Source organism: Hyla sarda, chromosome 1, assembly GCF_029499605.1.
Source record: "Hyla sarda isolate aHylSar1 chromosome 1, aHylSar1.hap1, whole genome shotgun sequence".
Taxonomy (NCBI): Eukaryota; Metazoa; Chordata; class Amphibia; order Anura; family Hylidae; genus Hyla; species Hyla sarda.
The window spans coordinates 274,486,490-274,503,035 of NC_079189.1; the positions used below are offsets into that span (position 1 = coordinate 274,486,490).

The window sequence follows — 16,546 nt, forward strand, 5'->3', positions numbered from 1 at the left end:
CTCAATGATGCTCCTTCTCTTCTGAGCATTGTAGTTCGCCCCCAGTGCACTTCACGTCCACTTATGGGGTATTTCCATACTCAGAAGAGATGGGGTTACAAATTTTGGGTTGTATTTTCTGCTATTATCCCTTGTAAAAATGTACAATTTGGGGCAAAGCAAGCATTTTAGTGTAAAAATCAAAAAAAAAAATAAAATATTCAAAAGTCGTGAAACACCTGTGGCGTATTAAGGTTCACTTTACCCCTTGTTACGTTCCCCAAGGGGTCTAGTTTCCAAAATTGTATGCCATGTGTTTTTTTTTTTTTTTTTTTTTTTTTGCTGTCCTGGCACCATAGGGGCTTCCTAAATGCGGCATGCCCCCAGAGCAAAATTTGCTTCCAAAAAGCCAAATGTGACTCCTTCTCTTCTGAGACCTGTAGTGTGCCAGCATAGCACTTTTCATCCCCATATGGGGTGTTTTCTGAATCGGGAGAAATTGGGCTTCAAATTTTGGGGGGTATTTTCTGCTATTACCTTTTTTAAAAATGTTAAATTTTTGCTAAACCAAGCATAAACCATAAACCAAAATAATAATTTTTTTACATATGCAAAAGTCGTGAAACACCTGTGGCGTATTAAGGTTCACTTTATCCCTTGTTACTTTCCTCAAGGGGTCTAGTTTCCAAAATGGTATGCCATGTGTTTTTTGTTTTTTTTTTGCTGTCCTGGCACCATAGGGGCTTCCTAAATGTGACATGCCCCCTGAGCAAAATTTGCTCTCAAAAAGCCAAATATTCTCTTCTGAGCATTGTAGTTCGCCCGTAGTGCACTTCAGGTCCACTTATGGAGTACCTCTATACTCAGAAGAGATGGGGTTACAAATTTTGGGGGGTATTTTCTGCTATTAACCCTTGCAAAAATGTGAAATTTGAGGGGAAACACATTTTTGTGAAAAATTTTTTTTTACATATGCAAAAGTCGTGAAAAACACCTGTTAGATATTAAGGCTCACTTAATTCCTCTTTACGTTTCTCAAGGGGTCTAGTTTCCAAAATGGTATGCCATGTGTTTTATTTTTTATTTTTTTTGCTGTTCTGGCACCATAGGGGCTTCCTAAATGCAACATGCCCCCCAAAAACCATTTCTGAAAAACGTACTCTCCAAAATCCCCTTGTCGCTCCTTCGCTTCTGAGCCCTCTACTGCACCCGCCGAACAATTTACATAGACATATGAGGTATGTCCTTACTCAAGAGAAATTGGGCTACAAATTCAAGTATAAATTTTATCCTTTTACCCCTTGTAAAAATTCAAAAATAAGGTCTACAAGAACATGCAAGTGTAAAAAATGAAGATTTTGAATTTTCTCCTTCACTTTGCTGCTTTTCCTGTGAAACACCTAAAGGGTTAAAACACTTACTGAATGTCATTTGGAATACTTTGATGGGGTGCAGTTTTTATAGTGGGGTCATTTATGGGGTATTTCTAATATGAAGACCCTTCAAATCCACTTCAAACCTGAACTGGTCCATGAAAAATAGCGAGTTTGAAAATTTTATGAAAATTTGTAAAATTGCTGCTGAACTTTGAAGCCCTCTGGTGTCTTCCAAAAGTAAAAACACGTCAATTTTATGATGCAATCATAAAGAAGACATATTGTATATGTGAATCCCAAAAAAATTATTTGGAATATCCATTTTCCTTGCAAGCAGAGAGCTTCAAAGTTAGAAAAATGCAAAATTTTCAATTTTTTCATCAAATTTGGGGATTTTTCACCAAGGAAGGATGCAAGTTACCACAAAATTTACCACTATGTTAAAGTAGAATATGTCACGAAAAAACTATCTCTGAATCAGATTGATAAGTAAAAGCATTCCAGAGTTATTAATGTTTAAATTGACAGTGGTCAGATGTGCAAAAAAGGGCTGCGTCCTAGAGGGGAAAATGGGCTGTGTCCTTAAGGGGTGAAAAAGTAAACCTCAAACATTCTGCCATATGGTCTTTTAGGTCCAAAAATGAGCACTGATCAATTCCTTACCATAAAATAAATATTTTTGTCCAGTGAATGGTACAAAGACTGGTAGCTGACTGATATAGAAGTTCATAAGTCTATTTCCAAAATTTTTATATCAGTGAACTGTTTTTTTTTCTGTAACCGTGCCACAAATCTTATGCATACATAGTTTTAAATGGGCACCGTTTTGTTTTTATAACCACTTCCCTCCAACAATTCCTAACATTTATGAATCCCTTCAAAATTAACTCCTTACCACTTAAAAAGGTAGCTCTAAATTCTTGGCCACAAGGTCTCTCCCTTCTCTGCAATCGGTTGTCAGGGTATATTTGTCTCTAATAACAGCTAGATCAGAACAAATTACAGGATGTAGGGGGTAGGGTTCACAAGGTGCTATGTGCAGGAGAGAACAAGCCAGAGTGAGCCTGAGCTGTGCAGGCTGAGGCAGTTTCCATGCTGAAGCTGGTCAACACTGTCCCTGAGAAGAAAATCAAGGCTTCCCTTCTCATCTCTCACCACCCATAAAGCTTAGAGCAGCTGTCCCTTCTGTAAATACCGATGTACATACTGCTGCATATCCACAGTTCTGCAGTGTAACCTCCCCTTCCTTTTTAGCTTGTCAGCTGCAGCAACCTTTGCTTTGGGTAACCTTTCCTTGTAGTGATCTTATTTTTGCTCATAATACCTTGCGAACCCAGTGCTTCAGTAACTGCTTCTTCTACATTTCATCTATAGTACTGTGTAAATTATCAGCTCCGTTTCACATGAGCACCACAAGATGTTGATCTAAATTCATAAACAATGAAGCAGATTTATACAACCCTGGAGAACACACATAACCATGGAAAATTTAGCAAAATGCCTTCTATGTTGTTTTTAAATACGAAATGTTGTTTTGTTTTTCTCTTCTCCCTATAGGCAACAGAGGCACTGCTACTGGGAGCTCAGGGGATGCACTAGGAAAAGCATTGGCTTCTGTAAGTCTATCTAGTGGTGGTTAAAATGTAGGCAGCTTCGTCTTTATGGACTATCATAGTCAGTATATGCAGTTCTGTATAGGCAGTAAAAAAAAATGGAATGTTATGTATGAGTACAGTGGTTAAAGATGGTTTGTTAATTTCTCTCAATTTTTAGATTTATTCTCCAGATCATTCCAGTGCAAACTTTTCCTCTAGCCCCTCTACACCTGTGGGGTCACCTCAGGGGCTAACAGGTATGTATGTAGGCAGTATATGTTGATTTTTTTTTTTTATGTAATTTTAAATCCTTTTCAATAAAAATCAGTTAAAAAATAAAATATAAAAATAGAAGCAACAACTAGAAATAAGATGAGGTTGCCATAGTCATAAGCAAAGTGTACATCAGAGGGATAGACCTTTGAAATGGCAGCACAACTTGGGAGAATATGTGAAGTAAATCATAAGACCGAAATAGTAACAAGAACCATGGTACTGAAACTCACAGCTGTAGGAAGGTAAAAGGCATTTGGTGTGTGTGTGTGTGTGTGTGTGTGTGTGTGTGTATGTATGTATGTGTGTATATATATATATATATATATATATATATATATATATATATATATATATATATATATATATATATATATATATTATACCAGATTATAAAAGATGTAGCAGTACCTAGAATAGGTGCAATTAAAAGGAAGACACGAGACAGAACTAACAAACACAAAAGACATAAGAGGGGGAACACACAGGAAACAAGGGGGGGAGCCTGTCCTAGGTTCCCAAACTGTTAAAAAATAAAGCAACTGTGTTGTTCAGATAGGCAGTGAAAAAATTCCAGAGATCGGATTTCCCTTATTCGGGACAGATGATAATGTACCGATGGAGGAGCCGTCCTCTTTCAGAATTTTGCAATCAATGTTTTTGCAGCCAGGAGTATATGCAATAGGAGTTTGTTTTTTTACCCAAAAACCGGGGGCAGAGATGAATGAGAGACACTAGGGGCCGGTAATTCAGGATATATAGGAAAGACTGCATCGGGGACAGTGGTGTAGCTAGGGTTGGTGTCACCTTGTGCAGGAGAAAATGTATGAATATAATATTTCCCTGTCATCTGCTCAGCAGCACAATGATAGGATGAATCTCCGCCCCTGTGAGCTGCAGGACCTAGGAATTTTTTATAATAAACTTAAAACACATGCCCCACAGGGCATAAAACACCCCTCAGAGAGAGGCACTGTGAGTTTTTTCTGTCCTGTGAAGCAGGACCTGGGTGCTGGAGGGTTTCCCTCTTTTTCCTGCAAGTCCTGCCGTCCCTCTGTTTGTGTGTGGGTTGCTGCGTCCATGCGCATACTACAGGCGTTTTGCTGCCTAGATCTTGCTTTCACTTTACAGCTGCCGTGTATAGTGCGCGCGTGCCTCTCTAACTTCCCTGCTCGGGGGTGGGTCTTGCGAATATGTGATCGCATCCTTTCAAATTTCTTTTTATATGAATAGTTTTTATAAATTTTGTTCTTACCACTTTTATTAATTTAGTATGTTAACCATACTTAATCTATTTTATCGTTTTTTTTCTTGGAAATCCCTACTAACTTCCTGGGGGTGGGATTTAACCTCCTATTTAAGGCAGACTTTTCCTTCATTCTGTCTTTTTTGAGCCTGCAGCCACAGGGTTTGCCTTGCTGCACCTTTTCCTTGCATTGCCTTGCTATTTAAGCCTCTGCCTTTCTGCTTCATGGTGTGTCTCATACCTCCCCCTTCTTTCCTTCTTAAAAAAAAAAAAAAAAAAAAAAAGTATTAGTAAAAATGTATTTTTCTTAGATGTCTTCCAGAGATTCCAGTGGGGCTCCACACAAGTCTTTGCAAAAAACAGGCATCTCTCTTGTAGGAAGTGCAATATTCCTCTTCCTGATGACAGCGACTTTACCACCTGCGAAGCATGTCGCCCACCACCTCCTCTGCCTTTCTCGGGTGAACCCAGTATTAAAGGGGTACTCCGCCCCTAGACATCTTATCCCCTATCCAAAGGATAGGGGATAAGATGTCAGATCACTGCGGTGCCGCTGCTGGGGAGCCCCGGGATCCCCGCTGCGGCACCCCGCTCTCATTACAGCACAGAGTTCGCTCTGCACGTAATGACTCGCAATACAGGGGCCGGAGCATCGTTACGTCACGGTCTGCCCCTTTCAATACAAGTCTATGGGAGGGGGCGCGGCGGTCGTCACACCCCCTGCCATAGACTTGCATTAAGGGGACGGGCCGTGATGTCACGCGGCTCCGTCCCCTGTATCGCCCGTAATTACGCACAGAGCGAACTCGCTCTGTGCTGTAATGATAGCGGGGTGCCGCAGCGGGGATCACGGGGCTCCCCAGCAGCGGCACCGCAGCGATCTGACAGCTTATCCCCTATCCTTTGGATAGGGAATAAGATGTCTAGGGGCGGAGTACCCCTTTAAGGACATGTTTGTCTGGGTCAAAGATTTTGTCACGGGATCCATTAAGGATCTTAAGGATTCTCTTAGTACTCCTAAGAAGCGCTAACGCTATAGTCATCCCTCCCCTGCTCCTATGGAGGTGGATAGTCGTGATGAGAAAGATTCCTGTTCCCTTTCCTCTGAAGATGAACAGGTGGTGGATGTCTCAAGATATTATTTTCCTCAGGAAGAATCCCAGAAGTTGATTAGATTTGTGCAGGCTGAGAGCCAGCAAAGTCCTAAACCTGATGCTCCTTCCACGTTTAAAGTGCTTAGAGCCTTTCAGATGGATGACATACTCACCCCTTTAATGAGTGGGAGACCAGAAAAAGCTTGGGCCAATTCACCTATGGTAGACAAAATCTCGACAAAATGTCTAAACTTACCATTATTCCTTCAGAAGTTAGTTCTAACCCACGTGATCCTATGGATCGTCTGATGGAGGTGGCTTTTAAGCGAACATATATTTCTGGCTCTAGTCAGAGCTCTGTAGCCATTGCTTCCAGTAACGTGTCCTTGTTCCTGAGAAAGTGGCTGAATGACTTGCAAGACGATATTAGTTCCGGGGTTGCTAGAGAAGATCTTCTGTCTTCCTTTGGGAAGATCAATTTGGCAGTGGATTTCCTATGTGATGCCTCTTCACGGCAGCTAAAATTTGGCGCGAAGACCATGGCCCTGTCTACAGCGGGCAGAAGGGCGCTTTGGCTTTGACCCTGGCCAGGTGACAGCTCTTCTAAATTTCAGCTTTGCAACATTAAGTATTTACCAGGCAAGCTTTTTGGCCCTGAACTGGACTCTCTTATGGAAGAGCTTTCTGACAGGAAGGGTAAATTTTTACCCTTAACTCCGTCCTCCTCTAAAAGATATACTCAGAGGAACTCCCTCCAAGTAGGAGAAATAGACAAAACCGCTAATCTAGTTGTGGCAGGGCGTCTAGGACCTCCAGAAGAGGAAATCAAGCTAAAGGTGCTTCTGAACAGAAGCACGGCTTTTGACTGGGTGGATACTCCAGTCGGCGGCCGCCTATCCTTGTTTTTTTTCTGCATGGCCACAGAGGATAAAGGATCATTTGGTTCTCCAAATAGAGAGAGGTTATTATCTTCCCCTTTTTGTTCTTCCTCAAGAAAAATTTTGTGTCCACCATTTTGCAGGCACCAAAGCAGGTTTTGTTAGAAAGCTTGATTATAGAGCTAATTTATTTGGAGCCTGTTCCCCCATCAGAAGAAGGCAAGGTTGTATACTCTCCGGTTTTCCTTGTACCCAAGCCTTCAGGGAAACATCGCCTTGTAATCGACTTAAGGTATTTGAACCACCACTTTCTAAAAAGAAAGTTCAAGATGGAAATCATAAGTTCCATCAAGCCTCTACCTTCCAAGGGAGAGTTTACGGCATTTCTGGATCTGAAAGACGCATACTTTCACATCCCTATTCATCCAGAACATCGGAAATTTGTGAGAATCTGAGGGATTCGCTTTCATCTTCAGTTCAAAGTCCTTCCATTTGGGATCACATGAGCTCCCTATGTGTTCACTAAAGTGGTATCCTCCATGATGGCAGTTCTCAGATTGTCAGGGATAAGTTATCCCATATCTGGACGACTGGCTGTTAATAGCCAGCTCAGTCGATACTTCTGGACCATGTCAAACTAACTCTAGGCTTACTCCAGAGCTTGGGTTGGTTGGTCAACTAGGAGAAATCAGATTTGACCACAACCAAGCAATTTTTAGGCTTAATCAACTCAACAGAGATGAAGCTTAGGCTTCTTCATCAACTCAACAGACATGAAGCTGTATCTCTCTGTGGCCAGGAAGGATCGTATCCTAAGAGGATACCGCTTCCTCAGAACACCTCGCAAAGTCTCTCTCAGGACCCTGATGAACTTACTGGGTCTTCTGTCCTCTGCAGTAGAAGCTGTACCTTGGGCCCTGTGGCATCTAAGGCCCCTTCGGTCGGAAATCCTGCGCCTCTGGAACCGGTCACTTTCGGACTTGGACTCTCTCCACATTCTCTCATCCAACCCCAGACAATCTCTCCATTGGTAGGCCGAAATACGAGAATGGATGACTCTAATCGATCCAACCTGGCCAATTGTTACAACAGATGCCTCAGGCTCAGGTTGGGGCACCCACGTGTTGGATGTCACAATTTCTGGGGACTGGAGTCCGGAGGAACTGGCTCTATCTTCCAACACCAAAGAGTTGAGAGCCATATTTTATGCTCTGAAGCATTTCAAATCTCTCCTCTTGAAGAAGGCAGTCCGGATCAAGTCGGACAACATGGCCTCGGTGTTCTATATCGACAAACAGGGAGGTACCAGATCCAGTTTACTTCTTCAGAAAGTGGGAAAGATCTTCAACTGGGTGGAATCCAAGATAACAAGGTTATCTGCTATCCACATCAGAGGGGTTCAGAACACTTTGGCGGATCGCCTGAGCAGACAGCTCACAGTTCCGGGGGAGTGGTCCCCATGTCCAGAGATTTTTCAGCAGCTTTGCCACCACTGGAGACTTCCAGAGATCGACTTGATGGCAACCAAATACATGACCAAACTAATTCACTTTTGCTCCCTTTACTCAGAGGATCAGCTTTGGGCAGTGGATGCAATGTCTATCCCATGGAACTTCAATCTAGCCTGCATCTTTCCGCCAACTTCAGTGATACCGAGGGTATTAATGAAAGTCAAACGGGATCAGGCCTCTGTGACAGCGGTAATTCCGGATTGACCCAAGAGATCCTGGTTCTCTTAGCTCATGATGATGAGCAGAGGTGTGTTCTGGAAACTCCCTCTGAGGCAGAACCTGGTGTCCTAGGGAACTCTGCTCTGCCACAACCTGGCATCTCTAAACCTGATGGCTTGGAGGGTAATGGGTCCATACTAAAAGCCAAGGGCTTCTCAGACCCCATATTAAATACACTATCTCACTCCAGGAGTGAAGCTACCAATAAATCATATGCCAGAGTCAGAAATATCTTCCTCAGTTGGTGTGCTGCCAAGCAGATTGCAGAACTGCTCAAATTTTAGAATTTTTGCCGGATGGCTTTGACAAAGGGCTATCTCTTAATACTCTTAAAGTACAGATTTCTGCGATGTCTGCCTTTCTAGGACAAAGATTGTTCCAAATTCTTGAAGTCAAGAATTTTTTTTAAACCAATCACCAGGCTACATCCTAAGATTGTCAATCCTGTTTCTACATGGGATCTAAGCCTAGTTCTTAAACATCTGTTTTCCCCCCTTTGAGCCTCTACAGGAAGTGGACTTAAAATATCTTTCCATGAAAGTGTCTTTTTCTTTTGGCGATTACAACAGCAAAAAGAGTTGGGGAGCTCCAAGCCTTTGCTTCATCTGAGCCTTACACTATTTTTTTGTCGGATAAAGTATTAAGAAACTAATTTTTTCTCCTTCGGTCCTTTCCTCTGCTAACCGTAATTAGTTAATCTGTTTACCTAGGCATATTCCGGATTCTTTGGCTGGAGAAGAAAATCATCTGAATAATCTAAATCTTGTTAGAGCTCTCCAGATCTATAATGACAGAACCAGTTCCTTTAGAAAAGATGAAAATCTATTCATCCTTTATCATGGCTCAAATAGGGGTAAGAAATCTTCCAAGCCCACACTACCGCGTTTGATATGTGATTGCATCCAGGATGCTTACCATGTGGCCAATTTGGTGCCTCCTGAGTTTACAGCACTCTCAACCAGAGCCCTATCCACTTCTAGAGCTGATCAAGGCTCAGTACCTTTAGATCTTATCTGCCAGAGTGCCTCTTGGAGCACTCCGTTAACCTTTTTTAAACATAAGTTAGATAATGTATCTTCTGATAAATTCTCTTTTGTCAGATCTGTTATTGATTCTGCTAACATGTAATCCCACCCTTTTGTTATGCGATGTAAATCCCCATCATTGTGCTGCTGAGCAGACAGGGAAGTTAAAATTTAAGTAGTTAATTTGTTTTCCCTTAATCTGTCAGCAGCACAAGGTTCCCACCTTTTTTATGGAACTAATTTTCTTGCTATATAGAACTTAGTGCCTCTCTCTGAGGGGTGTTTTATGCCCTATGGGGCATGTGTTTTGAGTTTATTATAAAAAAATTCCTAGGTCCTGCAGCTCACATATAATGTATATATAAAATGTATATGTGTGTGTGTGTGTGTGTGTGTGTATATATATATATATATATATATATATATATATATATATATATATATATATGTATATATAATGTATATATGTGTGTATATAGAAGTAGGTTACAAATTTGAAGCTATGATCAAAGTGAGTCTCTTGTATAAAGATATCAGACTTCAAGAAAAAACATTCTCTCAGTGCCAATTGCCTCTTTAGGGGCGAGTTAAGGCTCTTGCCATTGAAAGAGATGCACAGGACTATAATAGGAGAAATAAACTGTCAAATAGAAATACATTGGATAACTTACCCAAGCCAGTTACAGCAGGTAATAGAGGAAATGGTAGCACCGAGATCACAGAAAATGGTAGCACAGAGCACAGCCTGAAGGGAAATCAATCTAGCAGGGTTGCTTCTATTCTCAACGCCATAACGACCCATGGCGTGCACACTATCCATTGATGACGTAGCTGGAGAACTTCTGTCCGATCTGTGGCTCAGCTTCTGAAGGCTCTATCAATCGAGCGCAGAGCACACAGATCAATGCAGTTTTATTGAACTGCATTGATCGGTATGAGGAATCTAACAATTCTTCCTAAAAGGGACCAACAAAGTGTAAAGAAAAATTTATAAAGGTTTAACTCATATACAAGTTTATAATCGCCCAAGTTTTCCCATTTTCCATATAAAAATATGTAGACATGATAAAAATATATTTGGTATCACCGCATGTGTAACTGGCTGAACTATTAAAATATAACATTATTCATACCATATGGTGAACTTTGTAAACCTAAAAAAAATACCAAACCCCCAGAGTTGTCTTCTCACATCATATCCCAGGAAAAATTTAAGTAAAAGCGATCAAAAAGTCTCCTGCACGGACTTCAAAGCCACTTAAGAATTCAGGATGTACAGGTACAACCTTGGTCCCTAAGTACCAGGACGCAAGGGTGTACCTATACGCCCTTTGTCCTTAACCCGTTAAGGGGTTAAATACAAGAAAGTGTTGATAACATGTCACCAAAGCCCTATTTATTTAACACCACTTCAGAAGTTTACATACTGAAGTGTTGAGATGCAGTGTTAGGTTGCAATACAGAAGTAAATGCAGTTAATACAGAAAGTTTTTAGACCCTTACACTCTTTTTACATAGTGTTTTGGCCTTTTTTTTTTTTTTTTTTTTTTAATTCAGCACAAGTTTTTCCTCCATCATAGCCCATAATGACAAAGTGAAAACAGAATTATAGAGCGGTTTGGAATTTTATCAAAAAAGAAAAAAGGTCAGAATGATTTACCTCTTGAGGCCTCTCATGTCTAGTGTTTCTGCATCTTAATTGGAGTCCACTTTTGGTAGATTCCTTTGATTGGACATGATTTAGAATAAAACACGCCTGTCAATATAAGGTCTCACAGCTGACAATGAATATCAGAGACCAAACGAAGCCATAAGATTGAAAGAACTGCATGTAAAGCTCAGACAGGATTGTGTGGAGGCACAGATTGGAGAAGGGTACGAAAAAAATCTGCTGCTGAAATTCCCCAAACACATTGCCTCCATTATGCTGAAATGAAAGTAATTTGAAACAAGCTCTTCCTATAAATGGCCACACCCACCAAACTAATCGATGGCAAAAGCCTTGCTAAGAGTTACCAAAAACTGGTCTCTCTGGCTTGGCTCCAAAGATCCTTTGTGCAGATTGAACAAACTTCTAGAAGGTCCTCAATCACCTGCCCAATACCATCCCTACAGTGCATCATGTTGTTGTGGTATTTTTTAGTGGCTTTGACAGGAAGACTGCAGCTTTCAATCAACCTTGATCCAAGTGCAGATAAATTGCTAATAAAAAAAAAAAAAAAACCTGATTCAGAGTTAAAACAAAGATTCACCTTAAAACAAGAGTGATCCGCAGCATACAGCCAAGACACCACAGACGTGGCTCTCTTGACATACTTGCATAATTAAAAATCTTGCACTTTTCTAACTTTGAAGCATTCTGCTTGTAAGGGAAAAGGACATGTTAAATAAATTTACATATTGATTCACATATACAATATGTCTACTTTATATTTGCATCATAAAGGTGACCCGTTTTTAACTTTTTGAAGACATCAGAGGGCTTCAAAGTATAGCAGCAATTTTCCAATTTTTCCCAAAAGTTTCAAAATCTAAATTTTTCAGGGATCAGTTAAGTTTAGAAGTGAATTTGAGGGTCTTTATGTTGGAAATTGCTTAGAATGGACCCCATTATGAAAACTGCACCCCTCAAAGTATTCAAAATTTACATTCAAAAGGTTTAACCCTTTAGGTGTTTCACAGGAATAGCAGCAAAATGGAGGAAAAAACAATCTCCATTTTTTTATTTTATTTTTTTTTACACTAAAATGTTATTGTAGCCCCATTTTTTTCATTTTTACAAGGGGTAAAAGGTAAAAATGCCCCCAAAACTTGCAAATAATTTTCTCTCTAGTAAGGAAATACTTCTTATGTGGATGTAAAGTGCTCTGTGGGTGCACTAGAGGGCTCAGAAGGGAACGAGCTACAATGGCATTTTGGAGAGTGAATTTTGCTGAAATGGTTTTTGGGGGGCGTGTCGCATTTAGGAAGCCCCCATGATGCCAGAAAAGTAAAAAAAAAACAAAAACACATACACGTGGCATACAAGGAATGTAACAAGGTGTATAGTGAGCCTTAACACCCCACAGGTGATTGACGAACTTTCGTAAAATTGGGACGTAAAGCTTTTCATTTTCACAAGGGGCAATAGGAGCCCCCCCAAAAATTTTAACCCCAGTATGGAAATACCGCATATGTGGATGTAAAGTGCTTTGTGGGCTTTTGGAGAGAGAATTTGGTTGGAATGGAAGTCGGGGGCCATGTGCGTTTACAAAGCCCCCTTTGGTGCCAGAACAGTGGACCACCATCCCCCACCCCCCCCCCCCCCACATGTGACCCCATTTTGGAAACTACACTCCTCACAGAATTTAATAAGGGGTGCAATGAGTATTTACACCCCACTCGCGTTTCACAGATCTTTGGAACAGTGGGCTGTGCAAATGAGAAATTTAATTTTTATTTTTAAATTTTAAGGACGACTGTTCAAAAAATCTGTCACCCACCTATGGGGTGTAAATGTTCACTGTACCCCTTATTACATTCCGTGAGGGATGTAGTTTCCAAAATGGGGTCACATGTGGAGGGGTCCACTGTTCCAGCACCTTGGGGGCTTTGTAAACGCACATAGCCTTCAATTCCAGCCTGATTCTCTCTCAAAAAGCCCAATGGCGCTCCTTCTCTTCTGGGTATTGTAGTGCGCCCGCAGAGCACTTTACATCCACATATGGGGAATGTTCTTACTCAGGAAAAAAGCATCCCAAAATTTGTAACACCATTTTTTCTATCACTCCTTGTAAAAATGAAAAATTTGGGGTAACACCAGCATTTCAGGGGAAAAAACTAATTTTTAATTTACATGTCCAACTTTAGCGAAAAATTTGTGGTGAGACCTGTGAGGTGTTAAGGCTCACTATACCCCTTGTTATGTTCCGTGAGGGGTGTAGTTTTTTCAATAATGTCAGAACCGCTGTTACTACCAGCCACCCCTGTGCAAATCACCAATTTAGGCCTCAAATGTACATGGCGCTCTCACTCCTGAGCCATGTAGTTCGTCCGCAGAGCATTTTACGTCCACATATGGGGTATTTCCGTACTCGGAAGAAATTGCATTAGAGAATTTGGGGGGTCTTTTTCTCCTTTTACATCTTGTGAAAATGAAAAGTATAAGGCAACACTAGCATATTAGTGTAATTTATTTTTTTTTACACTAACATGCTGGTGTAGCCCCCAACTTTACCTTTTCATAAGGGGTAAAAGGAGAAAAATCACCCCAAAATTTGTAACGCAATTTCTCCTGAGTACAGAAATACACCATATGTGGCCCTAAACTGTTGCCTTTTAATAAGACAGGGCTCTGAAGTGAGAGAGCGCCATGCGCATTTGAGGCCTAAATGAGGAATTTGCAATAGGGGCGGACCCGGATACAAGGATGGGGCTTGTCTCCACCAAAACCCTACAGCAGTGTTTTCCAACCAGGGTGCCTCCAGCTGTTGCAAGTCTCCCAGCCTGCCAGGACAGTCTATGGCTGTCTGGCAATACTTGGAGTTGTTGTTTTGCAACAGCTGGAGGCTCTGTTTAGGAAACACTGCTGTATGAGACATTTTCCATTTTTATTGGTGGGGGGGGGGGGACACACGTGTAAGGGGATGTATATGTAGTGTTTTACTTTTTATTTTGTTAGTGTAGTGTTTTTAGGGTACACTCACACGGTTGGGTTCACAGTGAGATTTCCACTGGGAGTTTGAGCTGTGGCGGAAAATTTGCCGCAGCTCAAACTTGTAGACTGAGACCCACTGTAAACCCGCCCGTGTGAATGTACCCTGTTCATTCACATGGGGGGGGGGGGGCCCAAGGCTGTCCAGGCATGCTAGGAGTTGTAGTTCTGCAACATATGAAGGGCCAGATATTGCAGAACTACACGCCCAGCATCCCTGACTGTCTGGGAATTGTAGTTTTGCAACATCTGGAGGGCTACAGTTTGGAGACGACCGTATAGTGGTCTCCAAACTGTGCCACTTCATATGTTGCAAAACTAAAACTCCTAGCATGCCCAGACAGCCTTTGGATGTCTGGGCATGCTGGGAGTTGTAGTTTTGCAGCTTTTAGAAGGCCACAATGAAGATCGCTTACCATGATCTTCACTGCAGCCTTCTCCACCGCCACACTTTCCGGCCGCCGCTCCGATGATGCCGCCGCTGCTAGGAGATGCCGCCGGTCCGAGTAAGCTTAGGATTTTCCTGTCTCTGTGCCTTTTGAGTCTAAAGATTTTCTGAATATAACATATACAAATTTTTGACTTCTTAATTCTGTTAATTTGTATCACCTTTTTATTCATAAGCATTGCTTATGGGTTTATTTATAAATGTTCGTTTTGATACATACTGCTGTGGTCTGCATACAAAAGTTGTATATTTGTTGTTGTTAACCTTTAAAAGGGAACCGGTCATCATGTTTTTACCACATGTAACTGACAAGTTATGTAGGGTAAGATCAGCTTGCTTACTCTGTCCCATTGTCTATAGGATCGGCAGCGATAGTAAAGAAAATTAGTTTGAAAGTTGTTCTGCACCATATGCTATATGCAAATTGGTGATGTTGGAGGGGCCTGGGCTGTCAATTACACTGGAGTAGGTGTGAGCACAGGGACTACCCCTGGGGACAACTTAGACCTGATTAGCATACGGCATGGGAGAACTTTTAAACAGGACATGGTAAGGAAACTGATTTGATCCTATATTACCTCTTGCCAACGGTTATATAGGGTAAAAGCTGTTTCAGCAAATCACCACGTAAAAACTATGAAGAGATCAAATGTTCTTTTTTACTTTCCAAATTATATTCGTGAATTTATTTTGTGTTTAGGAACAGGACAATGGCCGAGAGGTACTGGCCCAGGAGCACTGTCACCCAGTTATGAGGGAACATTACACACATTAGTAAGTAGATGGATTGTTGCACTTTTGAGCAATCGACTAATTCAGTTTTAGGAGTTAAAGGGGGGGGGGGGGAAAAAAACCTGACACATTCCCTTTGCTTCCACCTGCAGCAGAACAAAATGGAAGATCGTCTTGATGAAGCCATACATGTATTAAGGAGTCATGCGGTGGGGCAGACAAGTGCACTCACTGGAAACCATGAAGATTTACATGCACTCTTGGGAACAGCTGCAGGAGTACTTGGAGCTAACTTTCCTGCTGCAGTTCTCTCCTTGGCAAATCGACACACTATGGTTAGCATCTATAGACATTGTGGGAGATTTATCAAAACCTGTGCAAAGCAAAAGTTGACTTGTTGCCCATAGCAACCAATCGGATTGCTTCTTTCATTTTCGAAAAGACATCTGAAAATTTAAGGAAGCAGTCTGGTTGCTGTGGGGAACTGGTCAATTTTTCCTCTGCACAGGTTTTAATCTTCCCCATTGTGTTTACTTACTACTTATGTTTTGTGTATACAGGAACACCTATTTGCTGTAACATCTGAAATCCTATTTGTTGATACAGCACTCCAGCATAAGAAAAGTGCACAATAAGCAGTGTGCTAATACAATTTTACATTTGACAGTACATATAAATGAACTTTGAGAGGAGGAGTGGGGTGGGAGGAGGTGGAAAAGGAAAGACCTAATGAACAAATTGGTATGACACCTTAGGTACAAAGTAAAATAGATCCAGCAATATCTAAAACTTCTTCTAGGTGCATAACTGAACTAGGGAATTGATCACACACTGGGTAACTTGCATGAACACCCTAACAGCGCAGGACTTAAATGTACATCCTTAACGCAGGGTGCTCGAGTCATGCGCAGCAGGTCCTGGCTATCAGCAGCCGGGGCCTGCCGGTAATGGCGCACATCTGCGATCGCGCTGATGTGTGCCATTAATCCTTTAGATGTGATCAATACAGATCACGGCATCTGCGGCAGTGCAGTCACTAAAATGGATGATCTGATTGCCTGCAGCGCTGCCGCGGGGATCCGACCATCCAGAACGGCAGACGGAGGTCCCCTCGCCTGCCTCCGTCCGTCTCCACGGGTCTTCTGCTCTGGTCTGCGATCTGCTGCTGTATACTACAGAGGAAGTTATTTTCTTTTTAAATTTCTTTTGGGTCTTACCACAGTGCTCTCTGCTGACACCTCTGTCCATGTCAGGAACTGTCCAGAGCAGGAGAGGTTTTCCATGGGGATTTGCTACTGCTCTAGACAGTTCCTGACATGGACAGAGATGTCAGCAGAGAGAACTGTGGTCAGACAGAAAATAAATTAAAAACAAAAAGAACTTCCAATACTTATTAGCTGCTGTATACTACAGAGGAAGGATTAAGATTTTTTTATAGAAGTAATTTAAAAATCTGTTTCTGGCACCAGTTGATTTA

At 41.6% G+C, this 16,546-nt stretch overlaps 1 protein-coding gene across 7 annotated transcripts in view; it reads left to right on the forward strand.

Moving 5' to 3' along the window:
* TCF3 (transcription factor 3) overlaps positions 1-16,546 on the forward strand; it is a 193,452-nt gene that overhangs the window by 157,297 nt on the left and 19,609 nt on the right. For all 7 annotated transcript variants that reach the window (XM_056572494.1, XM_056572465.1, XM_056572510.1 and 4 more), the window contains 4 exons: positions 2,913-2,971; positions 3,129-3,207; positions 15,038-15,111; positions 15,222-15,404. In XM_056572494.1, the coding sequence (XP_056428469.1) occupies positions 2,913-2,971; positions 3,129-3,207; positions 15,038-15,111; positions 15,222-15,404 (395 nt within the window). The remainder of the gene's footprint in view (positions 1-2,912; positions 2,972-3,128; positions 3,208-15,037; positions 15,112-15,221; positions 15,405-16,546) is intronic.